The following is a 25,865-nucleotide window of genomic DNA, read 5'->3' on the forward strand; positions in this document are numbered from 1 at the left end:
TGGCTCCTAAAAGACTTCTGCAGTGAGTGGATGTGCGTTTGATTACAGATCATTCTCATAAAGAATGACTAATGACGAGGGGACATGCAAGGACTGGATGGGTCTAAGATTAAAGCAGCGACAGCACCAGGACCAGCAAGGAGGAGACACACAACTATGACATTCGGGCAAAAAGGAGGGTAGGAAAGGACAGATGAAAGAAGAGTTCCTTACTCAGTCTCTCCTGAAGCCGTACGAGGCCATGCAGGTACTCTGAGGAGGCCAGGCAGAGGGGGAGAAGGAAGCAGAGGAGGGGGTGGGAGAGCCTAACGGACAGACGACAGGTGTGGGGGCCAGACAGCAGATTACATCCCAGCTCCAGTTAAACCATAACAAACCCTGACGCTGGTTTCAAGGCCCTGGCTGGGTTCTGACCGCAGATTTGTCTCCGGTTCAGCGGGGTCCATTCGCTGTTCAGGGTGGTGCAAACCAAGATCCAGCGCACTTTAGTGTAACACGATCTTGCCATTGCTGCTTTAACAACTCAACAGCAATGTTACATCTGATCTATAGCAACAACCAAACAAAAGTCAGGAGTTTAGGCCTTTCAAGTTACTTTCCATTTCTCTATCAGAGCTAACAAACTAGTAGGCTAGTTGGTACAGCTCTGCTGGAAGCCGGTAGTTTCTCGACAAGTCAAATTTGCCAAAAGCCAATGTCATAGAAATCTGACCCCATGAAAAACTGAACTGAGGGTCACTTCTCCATATAGAAAAATGACCCCTGGGTCATTTTATAATATATAAATATGCCCAGCCCCCTTATGGAAAAATGACCTCCCCCCCACTGAAAAATAATTAGGGCCTAAAACACATCATAGAATATACTAAATTATGACCATGTAAAATCCAACTAAAGGTGACCACCACATTGTGATGTTTGTAATGCCTGAGAAAGTCCAATAGCCAAGCTGTTTCTAATTTTGTGCCGTTTTTAAGGGATGATTTTCTACAACATTCAGACATTCATACAAATAGAAAAAAACGAAGGTCCCTGATGGATTTGAGCATCGATTCTGTTGGGGCCTTTCTCCTTTAAGTTAGGGCAGGGTAGAAAACTCTCACACGTTCCATTCTCAAACCCGGTAAAACGAGCTCACTTCGGCCGGGTGAGCGAGCGTGGGCGAGCGCGCGGTCGCAATGGCGGTTCCTTCCTGTGGATGGCGGAGCGCGTTTATCAGATGCGCAGGCGACGCGGGAGCGGGAACAGCCACGCTAGCCGCGCGGGCACGTCTCGGAGGGCCCGGGCCGATCTTATGTAACAGCTAAGCACTGAGCAAATCAGTGCTGCTCCCTCTCTCCACCACATCCACCCATTCCGCACCAAACCAGCAGACCTCCAGCAAACAGTAACCGGAACGCGCCGAGGTGTGGGTCACCGAAACACAACCGCACACACCGATAAACAACCCCGGCGGCTTTTTCTGCTAGAAACCCAGGGCGCTCGACTGCTCAAATGAAATCTCACAATTGATTAAACGCGTGAATATGCGAGCACCAATCAAAAGCTTACAGGCAGCTTTATCAGCAACTACCCCTTTGCATCACAGCACAAGCTGGCAGTTGAAGATAAGGAACAAACAGTCATTTAAACATGTTCCAACTGACACACGTACACATGCTGACTGTAGGCAGCAGGTGAACTGGTACTACCGGTTGCACAACTCTGTCCTTCCTTCCTTTTTTCTCTCTCTCAATATCGGTCTCTCCGACGTCTTTATTTGTTCCTCATACTTCCCTCACCCGCCCCTCGTCGCCCACGCACACAGCTGGCTTCCTCCACACTTCCATCTGCACACCGCGTCTTCTGAAGTGTGAGCCCTCCCCAGTTCACCTCCACCTGCCTGCCTGCCTGGCTTCCCTCGGTCTGCAGAATCTGAGAAAAATTAGCTCTTGTTGCCACGGAAACAAGAGAAAACGACTGTTATGTACTTCCAATCACTTTGCAGTTTTCTTCGAGCTGCGTCTGAGCAGGCAAACCGGAAAATGCGTTTCTAGCCGCTGTCGGCATGGACAAACCAAACTCCTCTCGGAAAGTGAGGAAGATGAGGGACTGCCGCAGCACGGGGGCTACAATGCTTTGCGAGAGTGACGACAGTCCTCGTCTAAGCGACACCAACGGTCCGACACGTTTAAACATGGCGGCACATTACTGTCAAGTTACTCCTGTTTTTCAAGTGAGCGGCTGCGTGGGAAAGCACGAGGGGTGAGGACGGAGAGGGGGAAGGCGAACGCCTGTTGGTTGCCATGACAGTGTTGCCATGGAGACCTGTTGCTCCACACTGCCCTGTTATGCTATGTAGACCTGCAGTCCTGTCTCTCTTCCTTCCTCTTGTTTACTCTGTTTTACCACTCTCAGCAATCATAACAAAAATTGAATCAACTCACTGAGCAATCTGATGGACTGGTTACACATAAACGCACACATACAGTACAGGCCAAAATATTAGGCCATCAGTGGTGGTTTTCTTTAGGTAGAGAATAATTCAGTTAAACTATCCTTAAAATAGCCCCTTTTGACCTTAATTAAAATTAAACAAATTAGTGGAAGCCTATCTGATGATTTGGGAGGTCGGGGTGGGAGGGAGACGAAGGGTTAGTTAAATTGACTGAAATCTTATCTACTTAAAACTTATCCAGGTTTTTTTTTTAACTGCAGGAAGCCTAATACCATTGGCCTGTAGTGTAAATAAAATACATTACATTACAGGCATTTGGCAGACGCTCTTATCCAGAGCGACGTACAACAAAGTGTATAACCATAACCAGGAACAAGTGTGTTGAAAACCCTAGAGGGAAGTACAGTTCCAAGTGCAGGGAACGACCGCATAGTTTAACTTCGACCCTGTAGGTTAATCTGATTAACAGAACAAAAACAGCAACAAAGCAGTGTATGCAAATAAAACAAGCAATAGTTGAGTGGGCACAAGTGCAATAACGAAGTCAACTAAGATAAACAGCTTACCTAGCTACAACCCTAAGACTACATAGTCAATTAGAGACTACAGGGAGGTAGGGAGGGATGGGGAGAGGTGCAGCCTGAAGAGGTGAGTCTTAAGTCATCGTTTGAAGGTGGTCAAAATAGGCACGAAAGTTGAAAGAAGCATGGCAAAGAAGGAGGAGTTAGGCTTAGATGCGCAGAGCCAAATATACATATTGCGGCAAGGTTATTCCCAGGGAGAAACTGCAGTGTTCCTGGTGCAGTGTTCAGTACACACTCCAGGGTCCAGCTGATGGGAAGTAATGTTAACAGGAGAAGAGCGGGAAGAAGAAGGATAACATCAGATGCAGATGACAAATATCTTGTGGTGTCTAGCAAAAGAAACAGCCGTACAACTGCACCACAACTACAGAAAGAACTCAACGCAACCAGAGAGAAGTTAGTTTCCGTGACTACAGTGAAACGGTAACTATGATCCGCTGGTCTAAACGGATGCGGATCTGTCTTTTCCCAATCACTCTTAGTCCAGTGTTGATGGTGCTTGGCCCACTGGGGTCTTTTCTTCTTGTTAACAGCATGTACGTATCAAGAGCTTTTTTTGCAGATACACATCCTTTTAGACCAGCAGATCGTAGCTGCCATTTCATCGTAGCCCAGGGAAACTGACTTCTCTCTAGTTGCACTGAGTTCTTCCTATAGTTGTGGTGCAGTTTTACGACTTCTTTTGCTAGACAACACAAAATATTTACCTCCTGCCTCTTTATCTTTCAGGTCTTCTCCTGTCAAAATTACAACCCATCAGTTAGACACTTCTGAGCGTGTACTGAACACTGCACCTGGAAATATTAAGCCGATTTGCAATTTCTCACTGGAAATAACCTTCATGTCACAACATGTTTACTTGGCACAACACATTCAATTATTGTATAGACTTACAATAATTTGTTTAATTGTAATTAAAGCCAAAGGAGGCTATTTTGAGGAAAGCTGTGTCCAAGATTATTTTAAGTAAAATTCGTCTTTTTATGTTACTGGAGGTAGAAACAGAAAAAAAAAGTTTACACTTTGGTTTGTAATTCAATAAATGTGCATATATTAATGGAATTCCTCTCTACCTACATTTATTTTATTTTTTTAAACCTCAGGTGGCCTAATACTTTTGGCCTGTACTGTACATTGGCAAGCAGGCATTTACAAAGAGACACTGTTCAAGCAGAAGAGTATAAAAAACACACCCCTCCTTATGCACACACACGTACACATGTGCACACAAACTCGCAGACAGCCAGACAACCACCAGCTACACAACCATCCCACAGTGACAATGTAAAATGACACTGTTGCAACACACTAAGTCATGAATTGCTCACAAGGGCTCAAATATGTAGGCATAATCGTTAAAACCATTCACTATGCCTGCCCTGTTGGCTTGAGGATTTCAAGCAGCTTGTTTTCAGTTTTCAGGTAAATAACCCATTTGAGGTGGTGGCGTACATTTATGGCAGCACGAGGAACAAAAAAGAGTATGCTACCCTGTACTGTACACAAATAACAGGGCTTTGGGGAAAACCCCAACCTAATCTCAACAAAATCTGGCATTTTCAACACTGCCCTGTCAATTGACATTTCAGAAATGACAGAAGAAAATCTTTTTTAAACAGCGAGGTACAGGGAGGTAAACAGAAGGGAAAGACTGAAAGAAGGAGGGACAGATGAAGGAGGTGTGGGCAAGCCTGTGGGTCATTCATCAGGTTATAAATATCCCACCGTGCCTATTTCCAGAGAAGGAAGAGACAGCCAGGAACACAAATAGACACCAGCTGAACTCTCCCCCTCTCTATCCCCAATCTCTCTCTACCCCTGCCCCCAAGAAACCTCCTCCCTACACAGGGTGGGACTGTTTAGTCAAGTAAATGAGCACTCGGCAGGAAATTTTGTGTGTGTGTTTTAGGTTTTACGTATATTTTCCCACACGTATGCAGTATATTCAAATTTAGCACCCTCCCAGCTGCCACCAACCGACTTCAAATTAAGTGTCCATTTATTATGTCGCTCCGTCTTGTAACGAAGGCATTCATATGCTAAGGGGTAGCCACTAATATCGCGACACAGCTCACCAGTTGAAATCTTTTATTATTCTCATGTGAGAAATATCACACAAGAAATGCCAATCTGAATATTGCCCGTAACCTAGCTAAAATGTTGAAATGTCAAAAATGTGTTTTCATATTTTATCAATAGTTTGTTTCATTAACCAGCATCCTAGCAGTATTCAGCCAGGCTAATTTAAAGCTAGCTAACTAGAGACAGGATGAACACAATTTTTTTTAAAAATTCACTAAGTATGACTGTGATAAGAAAAACAAAAGAAAACATACAATCAAACATTTATACATGCATTTGGAATTTTCTTGGCCTAAAATAAAGTTTTTGCATTTAATTCTTTAATCAGTATTCGTTTAAAAATGTCACACTGATGTCACAATAAAAGATAGCCTAAAAATCATCAATAGTCTAGCTCTTGCAGCACACTTAATATCTGTAAGCCAGTTGCACACACAGGTGTAGTGGGGGAGACTCACACATTTTCTCCTGCGGGCATCACGCATTTGTGTTCTTGTCACACGCTCTTGTTTTTAATTGTTTTGGAACCACTGACAAGCGGAAGAGACAGTTAACATCATTTTGTGCATTTTTTTCCCACAATACATCTTATTTTATCGCTGTTGTCCCCCGTCGCCTTGAGTGCGCTGCACACGAGAGACACAAAATTACAGGCTTAAAGTTAAATGTTTTGCCATCCTAGGCGACTATTTCTAAAATACAGCCTATTCTATTTTTGTCTGTTTCCCAGAATAGCAGAAAAAAGTACTCGAGCAATTGCAAGGACAAACCAGCTTGGTATGGGGTAAAGAAAAATATAAAATGTCAGACCCCTACTCCCAAAACTGCACAAGCTGACCATTGCGCCACTTTCTACTTCAATAAAAAACACCAAAGGCCGAGGAAGAATAGGGAGAAAAAAATCTAAGCTGCAAAACTGTATGTTTAAAAGAACTACTTCCTGGTCCCTGATATTGACACACGGGCCTACAAATCCCCTTTTCACTCATGCAGAATTATTGAGCTATAGGTTAGTGTGTGTAGTAGTATGCAACGAAAAGATCAAACTCCGAGATAGAATCCAAGCTAAATTAAAGGGTTCTATTGTCACGGCACACTGACTATTTGTGTTTTTTTCGAGTTCTACTACTGGTGAAATATGAGTTATGCTTAGTGGGAAACCTGGCAACCTCCGGAGGTGGATAGATTTTACCCTTGGAGCAAGGAGAGGTGAACAAAAAAAATTTCCATCTTGGGTCAACTTCACAAGCAGATTGCAGCTATTGCTTGCCCCTTTATCTCCGTATTTTTCAAAGTACCGTGTTGAATCGGAGTTAAGACGCAAAAAAAAATAAAAAACCCTCCCACCTGGAGGGGCAGGTGAGATGGAAACACTAGCCGCTAGCCTTAAACAGTTTTCTTTTATTTTGCTTCATTAAAAGGAGTGTCCAATGTCCTCAAAGTACAGAAAAATAGTCAGATTGAGAAAGAGCAGGGACAGAGGCCTGGGTAATTATGTGAGCAGTGAGCACTGGGAGACACTACTTCACATTCAGCTCCATCCTATTATATTTGCGGGCTGTTTTTATCTTTTTTTTTCCAGGAAACACCAGAAAGACAGAATATCACCATCTGTTTCAAAGGCTAGAATAGGAGGCACGGAGCGAGAACTGATGGTCAGCTTGAGACGAGGGGGGCGGGGATCTACATTTCAAAGAAAGCGACGAGAAGGAGGAGAGTCAACACAAGCTTCTAAAGCAACCACTCTCCTCTCACACCCCTCATCAGCTATTTATAACCGAGTGTGCATGAGAGAGGGGGATGGAGAAAATACAACTTAAAAGGAGGAACAGAGAGACCAAATGTATGACTGGCAAGATTCAGTTACCACGTCTAAGGTCTGAATGACCAAAACATGGTGAATAAAAGTGCTCTTAAGACCCGCTGCTTACAACAAAAGGTATGAACCCAAACGTGTCATCACAAATATGACACCCAAACCACAAACATGTCACCAGTGTCTTTCCTTCTCTCACACGCACACAAAGGGCCTTGATGTACCAACAAAATGGAGAGCACCGACAATCCTGTCTGCACTCCTCCCACACCCAGCTCATCCAGAAAGGCTGGTTTTGAGAGAGATTGTGAGAGAGAGAGAGAGAGAGAGAGAGAGAGAGAGAGAGAGGGAGAGAGAGAGAGAGAGAGAGGGAGACAGAGAGAGGGAGGGAGAGAGAGAGGAGAGGTAGGGAGAGAGAGAGTGAGAGGTAAGGAGAGGGAGAGAGAGGACACCTGCTGCCCCCAGCACAACATCCTGCCCCAGATCAGTCTCTGCTCTTTTCACTAATAATGCCTTGGGTAAGCATCAGTGTCAGATGAGATAATAAACTCAGAACAGTTGTTGTGGTCATAAAGTGCACAGTGAAACCTGAGTTCCAGTGCCTGTGGAACAGGCTCAAAATCCTTATATATTAAGCTGTGCTTGGGCACATCCCCTGTATGGCTGAATAAACACCTCACAAAAACAAAAAAGTATGTATGCCTGTGTTTTTACACAGCTATTATCCAACAATGTCTCTTAGTCTTGCCAATATTCAGAACAGCTTTGCTATAAACCAAGTTATTGTCTTATTGACAACCAGAGCTTCAAAAAGAAACATTTTACATTGACATAATTAACAGTAAAATTGTCCAATAGCAATCATATACATATGACTTTACTGAGCCATTTTCTTCAGCGATACTGAATGCACACTTGATGTGCACAGATACTGCACCCTGGTTCAACTGAGAGACAGATTTAGAAACCAGGGGCTTGTCATGCATCAGTGCTAAAAAGCTTTGTCCTCATGTTTCTTAGTACAGTCGTTGCGTTCACTTTGAAGTGATGGCTGAGGTCATGACAATAACGTTATGTCCAAGACGTTAGCATACATCTAGATAACTGATCACAAACCAGAACTATTTTCAAAATCCTTGACCTTTACTGTAAACTGTGTGTTAATCTTAGTTACTCTAGACTTGTTTTAAAAAATACTATCTTGTTTGTTTTCTGGCAGGTCTAGGTACAGTTCTTAAGTAGTTCTATGTTGGGATTTTAGTGGACTATATTTAACTCATGTGAACCTGCCAGGAACGAAACGCACTCCGCTGCCTTGGGGTGTACTCCAGTATACAAATACTCAAAGACAAGACGCAGAAATGGCGTGTCACTGTTAAAAGACTATAAATGCCAGCTGTTTACACTGCGGTTCACTGCAAGCTAGACTGGCACCTTACAGTAGAAAAAAAATCCCTGACCCGCTGACGAACTGGGATAGAAGTGGTTGGTAATATTGACATCATGCACGACGCAAACAGGAGAAAGCCACAAACTCGGCAGACTGTATACTTTATCGGCCCGCAGAATTAACCACCTTGAGCTTTTTAAAGACTCTTTCGAAACGAGCAAAATCCAATAGCTAACCCTAGGTGAAGACTATAGCCACAAGCGTCGGTCCCGTTTCCAAAGCATAACTCGAGCTCCGTCTACACTCCTGAGTCTGACATAGGTAGTTTACGGATTACAGTACAGCGTTGCTACGGTTATTTCTTTTATAGAACATGGGCTTTTCCATAACGTTACACGAGTCATTGGGATTCACAGTTCTAGGTAACGTTTAAATTAAATTAGCTGGTATATACATCAATTATCTTGCAGTGTTTTTTTGTTTTTTACCAGAGGGAAGTAAGATTCGAAGCAACCAACGAATAACGGTAGCTAGCATTTTTTTAAAAATTGCATTCCATATAAAGCAAATTTTATATAGCCATATAACGTTAACTTGACGTTGATCACCAACTTGCATGTTTGCAGATGCTATTTCGGTAACCACACGACCTGTGGCAAAATGATAGTCATACACTGCATGGCAGCTAACGATAGCTAGCTAGCTATTGCAGCGTTTCAAGATAGAGCTAGCTGAGGTTAGCCAACTTCAACTCGGTCAAATCAATCAATCAAATAATAATGTTGTAAACAAATGTCTTGGTAACTGATGTAGTCTGTACCAAGATGATCTAGTCAGTCAAGTCCAAGCTTGAGCTAAATCGCACTAGATAATTAACGTCAGGTTGGTAGTTAGCTAAGAGTAGCTAAGCTTGTCAAAAGAAAAAAGCAGAACAGGAAGCGTAACCAAAACACAATAAAAACACAGCTTAACTACCTCCTAACACACCAACTTGCTAGCTAAATACCGACAAGTAACGTGGTGTGTTTAGACCCACCACGTTTGAGTAACGTTAGCTAGTTCGCTACTTGCCTGACACCAAAATCTAGATGGTTACGAGGTTTGTTAGCTAGACCAGTTAGCCTAGTTAAAAACATTATCTGCTGTGCTTCCAGTTAGTACTCCATTAGTCTAATGTTGTGGTGCAACGACTTAGACATGTTATCAAGCCAGATATCAATCGCAACCTATGTAATTCAATAAGCAGGATTTATATCCAACACGACAAATAGCAACTAACGTTAGTTAACATAGTCAAGTAGAGGCTTGTGAGCAAATTCGTTATCAGTCTCTCAAACAAGCCAACAAGCAGCCAAAGACACTTTCAGTTCTTATTCACATCATCATCAGCTAGCAAAGGCGTTAGTCTTACCTGGTCTGACGAATGCTCATTGACTGTTAACAATGGCGTCCGTGCTGACATTTTAAGAAATTCTCAAAAGGGAGGGGGCAATGGGGTCACGAAACTGAAATTCAGAATCTGACGCACATTTGTTTGCAATGTCAGTCTGGAAAAAAGTTGAAAGCTGGCAACTATAAGGTGATCAACAAGTTGAAATCCTCATTAGTATCTTGCTGGTAGCCGTCCGTGTCCGTGGTGAGGCGATTGCTAGCTAATAGCCAGCTCACTGAAGTTTTTTTTCAACCGTCAGTGAAAATGGACATAGCTATCTTGTAATTACAAAACATATGGGCCAGCTATTGTTAGCTAGTTACCGGATTGCTAACTTGATCAGAAAGATAAACACATCCAGGGAACTTGATAAAATCAGATTGTTGTGGTTACATCTATGTAGCTAAGCTATTAGTTGTCCATTCCTTGTAGAGGAAAACGAAAGAGTTTAGTATCCGGGAAAATAATACTTTAGCTAGTAAGCTAACATTACTTGTGTGTCAGAAGTAAGCATATGCTACAGCAGAACGCATTTCCCGGTAAAGTCTTCAACTCGAGCCTGGGGATTCACACTTTAGGCCAGCCCTAGTGGAACTTGACCCACCATCGCCAATAGAATAACAAAACAAAGCCAATCAGTTAGCCCTAGCTATAGTTGCCCATTTAGCCAATCATAACCCAAATGTGGAGAATTAACTATAATTCACAGAAGCCAAAAATCCAGTATGGCCTAACAAATGGGCTACCCGTAACTTACCGAAAAATAGTGCAAAACGCACGAATACGAAAACAAAAAGAAAAGTCGACCAGCTTTCCTGGCTAAAGAGCTAGCTTGCTAAACCGAAAAAACGTCGTGTTGCAGTAATGAGGCGGAAGAGGCTGTGATTGGGTGTAAGCCAATGTTTCTGAAAGAATCCGATAAGGTTCCGTCCCGTTCACTGCCTCCTCGGTGATTGAGTGGGCTGTGGATCGGCTAATCTTTGGAGGTGAACGACGGCCGCTCCTGTGCACGAAAGGCGACACTGCTGTTCTGAATCTTGCTCGCTAGGCTAGCTAGCGTGGTACCGGAACAAGCACCAGGTAACATGGCCGCCGAGGAGTGTGAGGGGAGGAGAGTGTACGCGTTGTATGTTAGCTGATCTTCGGAAACGGTCGGTGTCACTCGGGCGACCGACTTTGGACAGCACTCCAGCTGAATCGTACAGTGGTTGCTGGGTCTTGAGGCCATAATTTCAATTCTAGAATTTTAACTAGTTGTTATTTTTTCTTTAATGATTTTCAGATTATTTACCATCTTAAGCCACATTTTTGGCGGAAATAGCTATGCATAAACATTAAGAATAAACGTCCCATGTTGATATTGTGCTTATTGTGCTATTTTGCAAACATTGGGCCTCATTCACGAATATCTTCCTAAATTTTTTCTTAAATTTATTCTCGAGAAAGGTACTAAGAAAAGTCTACGTCAGATTCACGACGTGTTCTTAAACCGCAGCAATTGTTCGCAACCGTGTTCTTATAATGATGGGGTTCTTATAATCCCATTGTCCTAAAAATGAATGAAAATTAATGAAAATAATTATTAAAAAATATTATAAACGATAAAAATATTATTGTAATTTAAATTCTATAATATTATACAACAGTAGAATTGTAGAATTGAAGAAAATGCAATTACCAATTATTCTTCACAAACATGTCAGCACTCAAATGTGCGTAAGTGTGCTCTTGAGTGTGTGTAGATTCTGTTCTTACCTAAGAACAAATCCCAAATAAGAAAACATTGGTGAATGTCAGAATCTTCGTGAAAACTGCATAAGTGGACTTTAATAAGAAAATTCTTCATAAGAACAGTTGGTTCAATGCGGCCCAATGACTACAAAGAGGTATCCCAATTTTTTTAACTGATCAAATTAAAGACTGAGCGGAATCAATAGGCTCCTAATTAGGCTGTTTAACATGTGTTTAAGTTTTTTCTGTATTAATATTATGCAGGGTTTAATACAATGTTTTCATTTGCTTTGTTTTTTAATCTACCAGATGGTTAGTTGTGTGCAACCATGTGTTTTATTTTATCACATAAAACATTCAAAAAAAATTTTTTTGGACTTTTATTATTCATGGCATGCACCATCAGTTCTAACATAATGTGGTTTAAGAGGGTAAATAATCTCTCTAAACATGAAAAGCACTTAAGAACAAGGACACACAGTGTCATAGATGCGGGGCACTGCTCTCACCAATTTCAGGTACTTGAGTGCTAATAGCTTCCCCTTGTGGAGAATCTTCAGCCTGCTAAAACTGAGTGAGTGAGTTACAAGTCAAGTCCATGAGGTGCTTCCATATTTAAATAATAATAATAATAATAATAAACACCTTATTAAAATTCTGGAATTGCAGTGTTGGGTGCAATGAAAACTGCATGCACAGGGGCCCCAGGACAGTTTAGCCGTTTTTCCACCGCATGGTACCGGCTCAATTCGACTCGACTCTACTCGACTCTACTTGCTTTTGGTACCAGGTACTTCGTTTTCCACTGCAGATAGTACCCCCGTCAATGTAGCTGGTCGTCATAGCGACGCCGCATGAAACGCGTTGCTCTGACAAATCAGTGGTCTGCACTGTTTTCACGTCACCTTTTGGTATCGCCTCAGCTCGCTTGGAACCTCGACAGAGGTGATACCAAAAAAAGTACCAGGTATGAGGTACGATCCACAACTTTTGCCCGATGGAAAACCAAAAAAGTTGAGTCGAGTTGAGCCGGTACCATGCGATGGAAAAGCGGCTTTTGAGAACCACTAGACTAAAATCATTATTAAGAATAATTCGTTAACAATCATTCATTAACTTGTCCAAACAATGTAGTAACCACTTCCAACAGTCCAGTATTGTGGATATCTTGGAATCCACAGAGACCTAACATGGAGTGGAATTATTTTGACCCCTTTTGTCACCGTTCGTAAAGTCCCAGGAAGACCTAAGAGGTCCTCCATGTACTTTACTCAAGGGCTCGTAAGTGGCAAGGTTTCTTGGTGCTTTCCCCAAGCACAGAAATGAGGTCAAGCTATTTGTTCTTTGAAAAAGCATGGTCAGACTATCCACTTGTAAAATTTATGTGCTCATCTATTCTGAGAATAGTGGCCGCTTGCAAACAAGACGTCTTTGGGCAACACACTTTTGGGAAAAAAGACATGAAGAGTGATTTCTTGCCAAGAAGCCTGTTAAAATTAGCAGTTAAATATTTTGGCCAAGCAGAAAGACCATTAATGTCACTGTCTATAGGGATAGAGGACCATACAAAATTTGAAGGCATATTCTATAAAGTTTACCCATAATTAGTCTGCACTTTCATTGGATTTGTGATAACCAAGGTCCGGAATGTATGGATGGCAAATAGGAAAATGTTTTAATGCAGCATTTTGAAGATAATAAAATTTTGTGTCATTATAACTATACAGGCATATATTGCCACACTAATTTTGAGAATCTATTACACTGGACCATAGGTCAAAACTTTGAACCTATTTCTGATGAGAAAGGCCCAGGCTATATGCATGTCTAATATGAAGATGTTTTGCTGTAGCATTTTGAGGTATGACCATTGAAATTCATTATAACTATATTTTGGCATATGACAACACAATTCTTAAGAGTACCTTCCACATAATTTACCCATAATTAGTTGACAGGTTCACCTGATTTGTAATGAGGAAGGGCCAGGCAATATACATGGCAAATATTAAGCTTATCTACTGTGCAATTTTGAGATATGACCATGATTGGTATAACTGTATATTATGGGCATATATGGTAAGTCTATGATTCCATTACACAGGATCTTTAGATAATTAGTTCACACTTTCACCTTATCTGTGACGAGCAAGGCGCATAGTATATCCATACCGAATATGAAGAGGTTTTACTGAAGCAATTTGGAGAAAAATAACTGTAATCTCATATGTCCGAATATAGACTATATGCATAGCCTTGGCCTTGCTCATCACAAATCTGGTGGAATTGTAGACTAATCATGAAAAATTCATAATGGTCTCTCAAATGTAGTTTTGCCTTATATGCCTACATATAGTTATAATATAATAGTCTCAAAAATGCTACAGTAAAACCTCTTGATATCTGATATGCATATAATCTGGGTCTCCAGAAAGTAGTTTAAAGTGTAGACTAATTATGGAAAACTCCAGTGTAATCATGGACATTCTAGAATACTGTCACAGGCATTTGGATTTATGATCAGAAGATGAATATGAGACAAAAGTATGGGCAATAAGCTTTTATTTCATGGTGTTTACATGCATATATGTTTTACCATTTTGCAGAAACTGCTGTTTATGAGTCCTGCCATATTCAGCTATGCAAAATTAAGTTAAGGTATGACTAACAGGCATTAGCTGTTGCTAACTTGTTTCCTTGAGCTTGGATTGTTCACACATAAAACAGCAATGAGTGTCTAGTCTTGGTTTTAGCACTGGTCAATGACAATGGTCAATGACAATGACAATACGTATCTAAAAATAAATACTATTTAATTGCAAGTGCACAATTAATTTGATTCACAAATAGCATTTTTGTGAATTACAGCTTATCATAAACTAAAGAATGTCACCATGCTGGGTTTGATAGGCCTATACATTCACATACTGCAAAATTTGTCAGTAAATTTATCAGTATAATTTGAGGCACAATTTTTGTGTCCAGAAGGTGTAGTGGAGTGTGTTGGGTCAGTGCTGGTGTTGAAGATGCAGGAAAATCTTTATTGTACAATAATTATGCCAGTTAAATTGAGAATGTCTCTGCAGGTGTAGAAACATCTAAACGGCTCCATCTAGGGATAGAGTTCTGTACTGCACTGTCTTCAGAGTAAATGAACTGACATTTTGGTGAAAACCAATGGATGTCCTTAGATGAAGAAAGATTACTTCAAAGCAAATTGTTATACAGTGGGTTTGGAAATCACACTGCATTTTATTTGTATCAGATGATGGCCCTTGACAATAAACAGGATGGTGATCAGATTTTATATATATATATATATATATATATATATATATATATATATATTATCAATACCTTATTTAGAACAATAATTTGGAAATGCTATGTGTCTCCATGCTACAACAATATACCAAAGGCCTGGAATTAACAGGAATAGCTTGGTACGTTGCACATGTTGATATCTTTTTTGTTTGAAGAACAAAATAACAGAGATCTCTTCCCAGCTTGAATGCAATTTGAGAGTACTGGCCTGTGCATCAACACTGTGAAGTTTTGTATGTCCATTGGCAGGTAGCTAAATACTTGCAACATATCCTCAAGTGCTAGATTTATAGATATTACTTATTATGTAGATTATTCTCAGCACTAGTTTTCATGTGAAATGAAATTAAATAAATAAATACATAAATTGTTCTTTTTCCCTTCACAAACTCATTTTGGCAATTTCAGCAGTCACTAAAAATTATTTACAGAACTGAGTTTGTGAAGAAAAAGTGCATTTGTGTTTACTTGTAAATCAAAGTTCAGGGCAAATGTCAGATAAATCTTTAATCAAAACTTTATTTAGCTAATGATACTGCCATGAAGATTCTCTGTAAAAATTTGTGATAAATAGATTGCATTTATTTTTGTGCGATAGCTGCCTCTTTAGAACTGCCTCTTTGTTTCTGTTGTTGTGCTGTGTTTAGTATGCTGTAATAAAGTATCTCACAATTTCTGTCAAATGATACACCTGGTTTGCTAGGCTACCAGCCCATACTATTTACAACATCAGGAATTTGATCCTGAACTATAGAGCACATGGCTGCTCTGAGTGCTTTTGATGCATGTGTACTAGTAGGTAAAGGAGCTGAACTCACCTGTCAGAAGTGGTCCCATGATATAACCAATAGGCCAAACGTCAGAAAGATGTGGGCATAAACAAACAAAATGTCTGGTTAGGATTGTGGTCTATACATCAGTCTAACTTAAATTTGAACTATATTTGTTTGATCCAGCCATTTGAAGCAATTTTATGTACTGTTGAGGCAAACTAGGGCACAATGGCTGAGTTAGAGGGTGCTCCAACATCAAGCTCTCCTGGTCTCTCAAGAAAAAGAAACCCGAAGTATGGTTGTTGTTCTCAACAAGCCAAAGGAGATCATTTTCTCAATACTAAATAGATTGGGAGCCCATGGGGAATCCCATAAGGGATGAAAAACTGTATTAAAGCCTCATACATACTCATCCTAATCACCTCAGATCCATACGGAGAGTTGTGGCATTTGGAAGCTTTATCTGCATGATAAGGACGCAAGAGCACAACCTTGCTTATTAGAGGACTCTTAATTCATAGAAAGCATATTCAAAGAAGATAATCCTAACTACAGTACTGTATACATTACAAAACAATGGGTGTTGACCAGTGTTTTAAATGACATAGGCTAAGTGAGTGTACAATGGCCATCTTACTGATTTTCCTTGATTTTTCAGCTTGGTTAACTTTTATAGTCACAATGTAATCTTTTGTGATAATCTATTATCTATAGATAGACGTAATCATTCAGTGAGTACTAAAGTAGTAGGGACATTCAATTATTTAAAATGGCCAATGGCCTATTTACTTTGGAATCCTGATCAGGAAAGCATACCTGTGACCTGAAAATGAAGTTTGAATCTCAGGTGAGATAGTGTATCATAGCCTACCTAGGTTATCAATATCAGTCAGTTAATTCATATGCAGCGAAATTTGGTCAAATAACAAAGGCACTACCGTATAATTACTGGCAGCACAAGATTGGCATCTTACTTTCTCTCGGATGCTAACTTGTCACTCGTTAAACAGACTGCATTGCAATTGGACTAAAAGTAGGACATACGCACCCCGCCTATTCAGCCTCTTCGCTTTTGGGATTGGACAGAAGCGTGACACGGGGAGGGTGCGTGGGTGTATATCGGAACATCCAAAGACTAACATTTAAATCTGTTTGCCGTGTAGTAAGACACACTGTAATTTCTTGGCATTTTTAAAATTGCGATTTATTTATCAGATTACTAGATTTTGTCTTAATTTGAAGATCGACAATTGGCTGCTTCGTTGATTTCCTCCGGAAAGTTCGCCAAATTTTCCCCTCGGGGGTTGGAACTGGACGTTTTTGTGGGCGTGCCTTTGCCGACTGTATCTATTAGCTGCTGCTGTATTCGTTTCGGAGTTCAATCGGTGGTCTCCCGACCGAAAACGCTAGCCATATTGTGTATCGCTTCTTTCGTGGAAGTGTTACGAACACCGTTTCAGAATAAACTTAGGCTGTTATGCACAGGAAATCTACTGGTTCATACCGAAATTTGCCTTGTCCTCTCCAACCAGAACACATATGCTATCTGCTGTTTTCTCGTAAAACAAAACGTGTATAGCTGTCTTGCTTTTCAGCTTAAATTGCATTGCAAAGCATGCAGATCACGGCATCAACCTGGAGAGGAGTTATTGCGCATTCCACAGAGTTCCAGGAACCACGATAACATTAAGGTAAACCTGTTAAAATATAAAATGTTTGATTTAGAAAAATCTTAGCCTATCTTATCTACCCGCAGATGTACAGTCATGCGTGTAGCTATAGTCTTGCTTGTTTAACCTTATTAGCTCGTCTATCAGTATTAATTGGCCGGTCATTTTAGCTCGTTGTTACTGTTGTTAGCGAAAGAGCTATGATGTGTGAAATAAATTATGATTTATCAATAACATTTAATAATATTAGGCTACGTCATTAATTGCCATTAAAGTAGTCGGCTATTTTTGACGACAACCGTGCCTATTCTGTTTGCTAACTAGACAAGTTATGAACTGAAAATTGAATTTCATATAAAATTTTTGAGATAAAAATAATTTGTTACTTTTAGCTCAGCTGACTTCAGATAACTTTGTGCGCGATTCGTTTGTACGGCGGTAGAAGCAGTGGACCAGTTATAATAGCACGAGTAATGCAGAGAGGGTGGGCGGGGCTAGCCCAGATATATGTGGTGAGGGAAAAACCAAGACAACAAACCCTTGAAATGTAGGCCATCGCGCGTGACCCAATTCCTCTGTACAACAACATAGTGCGAGCAAATGTGGAACACCATCTCGGCACGGTTCCAGGGCAGGCTTGGCTTACTGTCACGGATGTATGGATGAATAATTAAACCAAAAATGACTAGTTTTTACTTTATTCATGTATTAGATTATTTTTTATAGTTTGCAACATAATTCGGTTATGATCATTTAATCCTAACTGCTTAATAAAAACTGAAAACCCAGAGTAATTGTACACTTATTTGATCTATTCTCCTAAAAATTGAATAAACCTTTATAATTTCATATCCAATGCTATAGCAGTCTTCTTCCTGATGACACAACTCTCCTAACAAATGTAGAAGTAAATAGAATATTTACTACAACATTGATGGTAAAGTTGATTATTTTGTATGTCTGGCTTCACTGGTCTGTACTTAAAAGTAACAGTATACTTAGTGAATATTGTACATTTGCATTAACAAGTAACCAAAGTACATGTTATTTTTCTCAGTACAAAATAATCTTTTAATCAAGTTTAAAAACAAGTGAGCCAACCCGCATAGCATTCAACCAGTTACTGTGAAAGTTTGGATAGTGTAGCATATGTTTGTGTGGTTTTCAGGGCTTCTTGGTTCAAGCTTGGCATGTGTAACAAGGCCAGTAGATTGTGCTGTGTGACAGATATTTAGCTGTGTGGGCCCCTGGCTGTGTGAACAGTCAAGCTCTGACCTACTTTTCCTCCTTACTTCTTACCTGCTGAGCTATTTTTATCTCTGACACTAGGCTGTGTGAGCAGCCAGAATCTCAAAGTGGTCTTAGTTTCCCATCATTAATGCTGTACGGTTATTGATCTTGAGGCAAACCCACCCTGTTAAACAACACCAGCTGAGTACCCTTTTCTCTCTTGAAGGGCATCATCCCAGCCAGCTATTATTGTCTTTTTGTTGCTGTTACCAAGGAGATACCAGTCAACTGGAGTGATTGTTCTGTACCGTTTTTTTTTTTGTTTTTTGTTCTTTGACCAGAATGTGATGTGCCTTCCCTTTCTGATTTTGGAGAAGAAGTCTACATAGAATAGCTATAGAATACAATCTGAGAATTAGTACAAACAAGATATACCAATGCACAATTTTTTAGTTTTGTTCCGTTTCAGGTTTTTATTCAACTCAAGCATCAAAGTTATTTTTTTATTTTAAAACTCCTGCAAACCCCCTCCCCCTCAAACATCTATTCCCACTGAGGCTCCAAATTTGGTATATTTAGATTTTAACCATTTAGCAGAGACACTTATCTAGTCCGAGGAACTGAACCAAAGCAAAGTTCCCTAACCATTACAGTATACTGGCACCACAATATATTATGGCACACACAATGTCTGAAACAAATACCACATTTTTACTCTGCATTTAATTGATTGCATCATAATTCCAGTTTGATCAACAGTATCACTGGCTGACCAATGAAAGCAAAGCAGAATGACAGCTTGCTTTCAGTCCTACAGATGTACACAGGCAGTTGAACAAAAGCAATCCAGGCAGCAACAAAAAAGCCACGGGAATCCTGGAGTATCGGTAAATCAGTAATAAAATTTTTGTTGTTGTTTTTTCCAATTTGCAGTACAGAGTGTCAGTGGTCGAGGTCCGGCAATGGATGGGTGGAGGGGTTTCGCTGCAGCAGGAGCCGATGAACTGAAGCTCAAACCTGTGCCCATAAAACCCCAGCTGGACAAAGAAACCCAGCATACCAGGCAAGAGGAGGGGGGGGAGGAGGGCGTGCCCGTAGAACCAACGCCTATCATTGTGAAAAAAGAGGACATATCCAACGTGCCTTGTAAGGTTCCAAAATTCCAGTACGTGGACTTCCCCTCCTTGCACCAGTGTATTCAGCAATTAGCCATACCCCCGCTAGAGAGCTGGCTGGCGAGGTGCCCAGCTGGTTGGCCCCCGAGCCGAGGCTCCAGGGACACTACGGAGAGAGTCCCGAAATTTAAGTATGTGGATTACCCTTCACTGCACCACTGCATCCAGCAGCTTTCTGTGCCGCCCCTGGAGAGCTGGAGCTCGGGGCTGCCGCGCTCAGTGGGCAGCAGTGGCTTCAGGCTGGGGACTGGAACAGCGGGGCCACCTGGCACTGCCAACCAGGAGCAGGGAAGCCTGGTGTCAGGGCACAAACGGGACAGAGACTCTGTCCTCCCAGGGCCCAGTCCTGGTCCGGTCCAGAAGAAGGTTGCCTCAGACACGACTTCTCGTAAGCATTCAGTGCATGTCATTGGCCAGCCCGAGGCCAAACCGCTGATTGACAGCTCAGACAGAGGACAGCCCTACACAGGGACTACCAAGGGCAGTGAGTTCCAAAGGCATAATGTCCTGGCCCCTCACAGGGCAACAGCCAAAATGAAGGCGGGTAAAGGGAGGCAGCGCCCTCTTAACAGAATGTTTTTGGACGTGGAGTCGGACCAAATGCAGCCTGGAGGCCGACCCGACCTAAGAGACTCTAAGGATCCTGAGGAGTCCTTCTGGAGAACCGTTACAGAGTCAGTTTGTCCGTTTTGCCAAAAGATGTTCACAGATCCAGAGGAGTTAAGAGTTCACCAGAAAAGCCATCGAGACAAGGTCTGTCCATGTCCTTAAGGAAATATTTTTGTTGTTTCTGGTATTTGTTGTTACTTGACTTTTTTGCCCATTGTTGTACCAAACAAGATTCTTCTTTTGAATTGGGGGAAACGGTCTTAAAATGGTACAATAACTGCTGATCTTGTTATTTCATTAGAAGAAAGCTCCAGGCAACCTGTGGTAGAATATGCTATATTCACGATTCAGGCCACATTCAATTGACAACCTGTAAATTAATATTATTTTCATCCGAATGTACTTGATGTGGTTTTCACAAAATATCTTACCTTGGGTTTCATTTAATTTTTTCTTGAGAACATTAAGTAGTGTTCAAGATCAAATTTACATTCAGTACTAGTGGTAACAGTAAGTTCAATATGGATGGCTGAAAGCACAATCCAAGATGATTTTTGTTGATCGCTCTGAACTGTATCGTTCACTTGTTTTCCTGTGTTGTCCCTCCTCTTCAAAACCTCCTTTCAGAAGTCACACTGACAACTTATCCATAGACACATCCCCCAGCCCCGCCTTTCTCCCCAGCTGACTGCCCGCGAGTACCTTCACACCACGCCTGCCTTGACTGCGGAACAGAGCGATGACCCTGCGCGGGAAGGAACCGAGGTCCGGATGCCTCAGCAGCCACTCAACACCTGCGAGAGGAAAGGCCTCAGCAGTCCTGCACAGATGTAGACCCTGCTGTCCCTTAGGGAAACTGCACCCTAATGTTACTGTACTTTGTTGATAACAACAGAAATCACATAATTTAATTATCCTAAATAACTGTGGTTAAAATATTTTTTGAAAAGAAGTTGTGGTGCCACTTCCCTCTTTGACTCATCCATCCGTCAGTAATACATTGAGAGTGGGCATGGTTGCCCCGGTGGTGAAAGCACATAACTTGGGCAGTTACTTGGGACTTTTCCAGGATGGGATGTTATCTATAATATTATTATTTGGTAATTCTAATTTTATATTTTACCATATTATCGGTGGACAGATCTATTTACCATCAAAAATTGATTTTAGAGTAAAGTTCCCCTTTTACTTTTGCCATATGATGCAAAATGGCTGTGAAATTTGTGAGGCTGGCTGATGAAAAGTTTACAGAGTGAGGCTGCTTCGTGGCTTATCCTGTTAAGCCACTGTTCTCCTGCATGGATAGGCCACACAGGCAGGTATCAAATCCAGACCGTGCCAGTGCCGACTATGGCTGGCAGCCCCACCAAGTGTGCATCACCCAGCGTTGGGAGGACTTCAGTCAGCTAGGATGTCATCTCATCCTGTTCCAGTGATGCCCACTAATTCATATGTCCACCTGTTAAAGGGGATACTTAACTTTTTCTTATTTAAAATAAAAAATAAAAAAAAGTATTTCAGTTTTAATGTATGTTCTTCATTGGCCCAGAGAGTTTTTTTGTGAGATGAAGGATATATTTGATTCTTACAGAAGATTTTGAGGACCTGAAAGCTTTACAATAATAGATATTGGGCCATTCAGGGGTTTGTGGTAAAGCAAGCATATGCAATTAAAGTAACTCCAAAGCAGCTTGACAACCATGTTATGCCTTCAAAGCTTGTATGCTTGTGTATTACCTGATCACTTTTTAAAAATGAGAATCTTATATTTGGTTAGAACTATTTCTTATGGAACATGCAGCCTGACACTGTTGTGCCCAAAGAAAGAAACAGTGTGGCTTCCAGTGTGATCGGTACAATACATGGACAGAAGAAATTCACTGTGTGAGAGAGGAAACCTCAAAGCTACAAATTGACAGGACTGAAAATGGTGCTTGTGCAGTTTGTGCTTGTGCAGTTCCAATTTCTGGGGGAAAAAATGACAAAATGGACTTGATGTCACTTTCAACAGTTACTTTTTGACAACCAAGATTTATTGACAATGTGGCTAGTTGTTCTGAATGAATGGGATGTCAGCACACCAGATCACCTTCCTTCTTCGACCTCTCCCCTAGCCAATATCCATTGCAACTTCTAATCCATAAATTCAGGCCTGAGCAAATATGATTTGGCAGTGTAGCTGAAACTGTTCTGTTTATTTGTTGGACAATCACAGCTTCAGTTTCAATTTGTGAGTAGCTCGGCTAACGTCAGGCATGCAACAATGAAAACAGTGTGGTTGGCTGCCCCATCTCTGGTCCTTGGAAGAGAAGAGCTTGCACCACTTGAAAATTGGGAAGCAAAGAATTGTCGGCAGAATATAAAAATAATAATTGTGAATAAGCTATAAAATTAACGTTCGCATGTATAACCTCTGGAAACACAACAAGGGTGTACAAGTTGCTTTGGAGTTGCTTGCATATTTCCTTTCTTTAGGCAGGAACCCCTCAAGGCCCGGATGCTGTAAAGCCGGCCGTCATTGAAAGTTCTGTACCTAAAAGGTTCTTCATTGCACACAACAACTGTCTGGGAAAATTGGAAGGCATACACTAAAAAAGGAAATGAAAAAACTACAGAATGCGAGGTCGTGTCTGCATGCCCCCCCACTTGCGAACTGCTGTGTGATAAGCAGCAGTTGACATCTTGCTATAGAGCAGGGATCATCAACTCTGGCCCTCAAATCCAAATCCAGCCCTGGTTTTCTTTTCTCCCAAGTAATTAGTGCTACTGATTGGCCAGACTGTCTTCACACCTGACTCCCAGGCAAAGGGAGGGTGGAAAACAAGCAGTTCTCGGCCCTCGAGGACCATGAGTTGCTGATCCCTGCTATAGAGGATAGCAGCGTGAGCATGTTTGGGCATTCCAGATTGGGGGAAAAAGGAAAGGGGGGACAAAAAATTAAAGGTCTAGAGCAGGGGTGTCCAATCTTATCCATGAAGGGGTGGTGTGGGTGCAGGTTTTTGTTTTCACCCAACACTAAGACACGTGATTCTACTTATAAAGGTCTTGGTGAAGACCATGATTAGTTAATTAGTTGAATCATATGTAGTGCAGGGCTAAGACAAAAACCTGCACCCACGTCGGCCCTTTTCGGATAAGATTGGACATCCCTGGTCTAAAGAGAGCTTTGCTAGTGCCGTTTGCCATCCCTCCTTCTGAAAACTAACCCACCCTCCTCCCTTTTTGTGCCATGTTTTGAAGCGGTTCCTAACAATAATGCTGAGAGCAAGAGAATCACTTCCAATCACTCTTACTAAAAGCACAGACATTTTAATTGTGAGAACTGGGAGAGATGACTGCAGAGCTGCAGTTGGGGGGCACACAGATTTTTATTCTCTAGAGTTTCTTTGGCCCTAATTTAGCTTATTGTGTGGCTGGTGAGGAAAAACCAACAATTCTCATGTCTCAAATGTCAGAAACACAAAAGAAAACTTTCATTTTGTATGGCATAATATCTGAGGATTTTGCCAAATGTTTCTTCTTAAAAAAGGATACGCATATTTAGATTTTATGTGCTTTTTTGTGGAGTATATTCAATCAATCAATCAAATTTTGTATCTTTACAGCACTCTTAAATTGTCGTTGTGCACAGTGTGCATTACGAAGTAGTGGAAATCGGTGGTGGACATTTTACCATATGGCTTTGATTAGATACTACAGCCTGAGAATCTTCGAGGAGTGTTGGCAGTACAGTAGCATCTTCAGCTCTGGTGGTGTTGGAAAAAACTATTCAGTTTATCGGGTGCCTCTGTAGTCATGAGATTTGCTTACTCCACAATAAGCTAAACGAGGAGAATAATCACAAGCTTTAGGACGTAATCTAATTATCTTTGTTTATATTTTTAATATGTTCAATGGTAATTCAGCCATGTTTTACTTAGTCTAGATTGTGTGCTTTTGTTTAGTGTTGTTTTAAGATGTTTCATTGTTATGTGCGCATTAAATATAATTTTTTGAAACAATAGTCTTCCTGAATCTGTCCCATTCTGGCAACTGAATTTGCCCAAACACACTGTGAGCACACAGAGAAACCACATGGAAAAACCTCATGGTCATATGAAATTAATGTGAATCAAATGTGAATTACATGTGATGCATGTGTTTTCTGGATGCTTCACATGTGATTTTCATGTTTGTATGTGGAAAAAAACACCCAACATAATGTCACATTGCACCACCGCATCACAAAAATAATCAGTCCTATAATCAGACATCTCTCGCAGCTCCACACCATCTGATTCAGTTTAAAAAAAATAAAAAATTTTAAAAACCATTTGATTCTTCTGAATCAAATGTGAAAGAATAAATATTAAGCTTGTATTATGAAACTTGCTAATCTTCAGCATTCATTGTTTCGGGGAAGTCACCCAAAACATTGTATGTTGTCGTGTAAAGCTCTGTTTAAGGTCCAACATGTTTTAACTAGATTTTTTTAATGGTGAGGCTTTATGTCTCAGATCTCTGTGTGGAAACACCTTGTTTACATTCATAGTCATTACACTTTGAATAGCCATGACATTATGTACTAATAATGCACAATAACAAAATTGCAGTCACATATAATTAAAATCCCTACCTTAAGCTTTAACAACACCATGTAGCAGACACATTTCTTAACTATTTTATTTTAACAGGTTAAATCATATGAAAAAGGTGTAAAATCAGCCAGATTGAGGTCTATAAAGCTTATAATGGTATCCTTTACTCATTCTTAGATGCAATGTGTAAGTTATTCCTATTTAAGCCAATCAAGACACCTGCAATTCTGCCTGTCAATACATGTAAGCATATTTAACTCTTACCTCAAGTTTTTTGTCAGTCTGTAGCTGGCCATCTGCAGTACCTGTTTTACCACTTCTGGTTTTACTCTCAGAGCACTCTAATGCAGCGGTGATAACCTCTATTCCTGGACCGGGATAAGTTTATCACTCGCAAGTGTATCACTGTAACTAACCCCAAAGCACAACCTCTCAGGACATCTTCAAATATGGTGGTGGCACATGTGAAGGTGGAAATATAAATAATAGGCTGTAGGGTAAGGATACTCAGATCTGGGCCTCAAGGCCAGTAGTAATCCTGGTTTTCATGTATCCCCTCTAATCAAGACTGATTAAAATCAGGCACACCAGATTAATTGCATCCCTGGCTGACCAGTGGTATTAATCAATCAATTAACTAACTGGTAGAAAAGAAAACCAGCAGCACTAATGGCCTCGAGGGCCAGATTTGAGTATCTGTGCTCTAGGGGGGAGGGTTTAGGAGCTGGATTGGAGCCGAACAAGTGACACTGTTATAAGAATAACATTTAAAAAGTATAAAATTGTGTATGATATTCATGACTGCCAAGAGGAAGTGGCTTAATGTCTTGCCCTGTACTGTTATTCTTCAGCAGTAATGAAATGTGTTTACAAAAGTCCTGAAATGATCTTTGTTGGACCATTTCCCCATCCATCCATCCATCCATCCATCTATTCATCCGTTATCTATACCCACTTATCTTGAGCAGGGTCGTGGGGACCATTTCCCCAACACATTCATTATTGATAAATAACTGATTTTATTTAAAAATGCGT

General features: G+C 40.9%; 2 protein-coding genes across 25 annotated transcripts in view; one reads left to right on the forward strand and one right to left on the reverse strand.

Moving 5' to 3' along the window:
* The window catches only part of LOC118235725 (serine/threonine-protein kinase MARK2-like), a 50,132-nt gene extending 39,273 nt beyond the window's left edge, over positions 1 to 10,859 (reverse strand). For 19 of the 21 annotated variants that reach the window (XM_035433414.1, XM_035433412.1, XM_035433406.1 and 16 more), the window contains exon 1: positions 9,721 to 10,859. In XM_035433414.1, coding sequence (XP_035289305.1) covers positions 9,721 to 9,771 — 51 coding nt within the window. In that variant the 5' untranslated portion in view covers positions 9,772 to 10,859. Of the gene's footprint in view, positions 1 to 8,925; positions 8,948 to 9,720 lie in introns of those variants that run through there. The other 2 variants (XM_035433423.1, XM_035433421.1) reach the window with 2 other exon arrangements.
* On the forward strand, positions 10,699 to 24,256 carry si:ch211-284e13.6. Of its 4 annotated transcripts, none has more exons than XM_035433428.1 (3): positions 10,699 to 10,821; positions 19,403 to 20,397; positions 20,920 to 24,256. In XM_035433428.1, the coding sequence occupies exons 2-3, from the start codon at positions 19,432 to 19,434 to the stop codon at positions 21,085 to 21,087; spliced, it is 1,134 nt and encodes a 377-aa protein (XP_035289319.1). In that variant the 5' UTR covers positions 10,699 to 10,821; positions 19,403 to 19,431; the 3' UTR covers positions 21,088 to 24,256. The 4 variants fall into 4 exon arrangements, with proteins under 4 accessions (XP_035289319.1, XP_035289320.1, XP_035289318.1 ...); XM_035433429.1 differs by lacking the exon at positions 10,699 to 10,821 and adding an exon at positions 16,675 to 17,260 and having other exon boundaries at positions 19,408 to 20,397; XM_035433427.1 differs by lacking the exon at positions 10,699 to 10,821 and adding an exon at positions 16,676 to 17,260.
* Positions 24,257 to 25,865: the final 1,609 nt, after the last annotated feature.

Source organism: Anguilla anguilla, chromosome 9, assembly GCF_013347855.1.
Source record: "Anguilla anguilla isolate fAngAng1 chromosome 9, fAngAng1.pri, whole genome shotgun sequence".
Taxonomy (NCBI): Eukaryota; Metazoa; Chordata; class Actinopteri; order Anguilliformes; family Anguillidae; genus Anguilla; species Anguilla anguilla.

Excerpts from the sequence above, each read along its gene's own strand:
- si:ch211-284e13.6 (XM_035433428.1), top strand. The coding sequence starts at position 19,432 with ATGGATGGGTGGAGGGGTTTCGCTGCAGCAGGAGCCGATGAACTGAAG. Across the intron at positions 20,398-20,919 it reads AGAAAAGCCATCGAGACAAG|CCCCGCCTTTCTCCCCAGCT; the intron begins GTCTGTCCATGT and ends CACATCCCCCAG.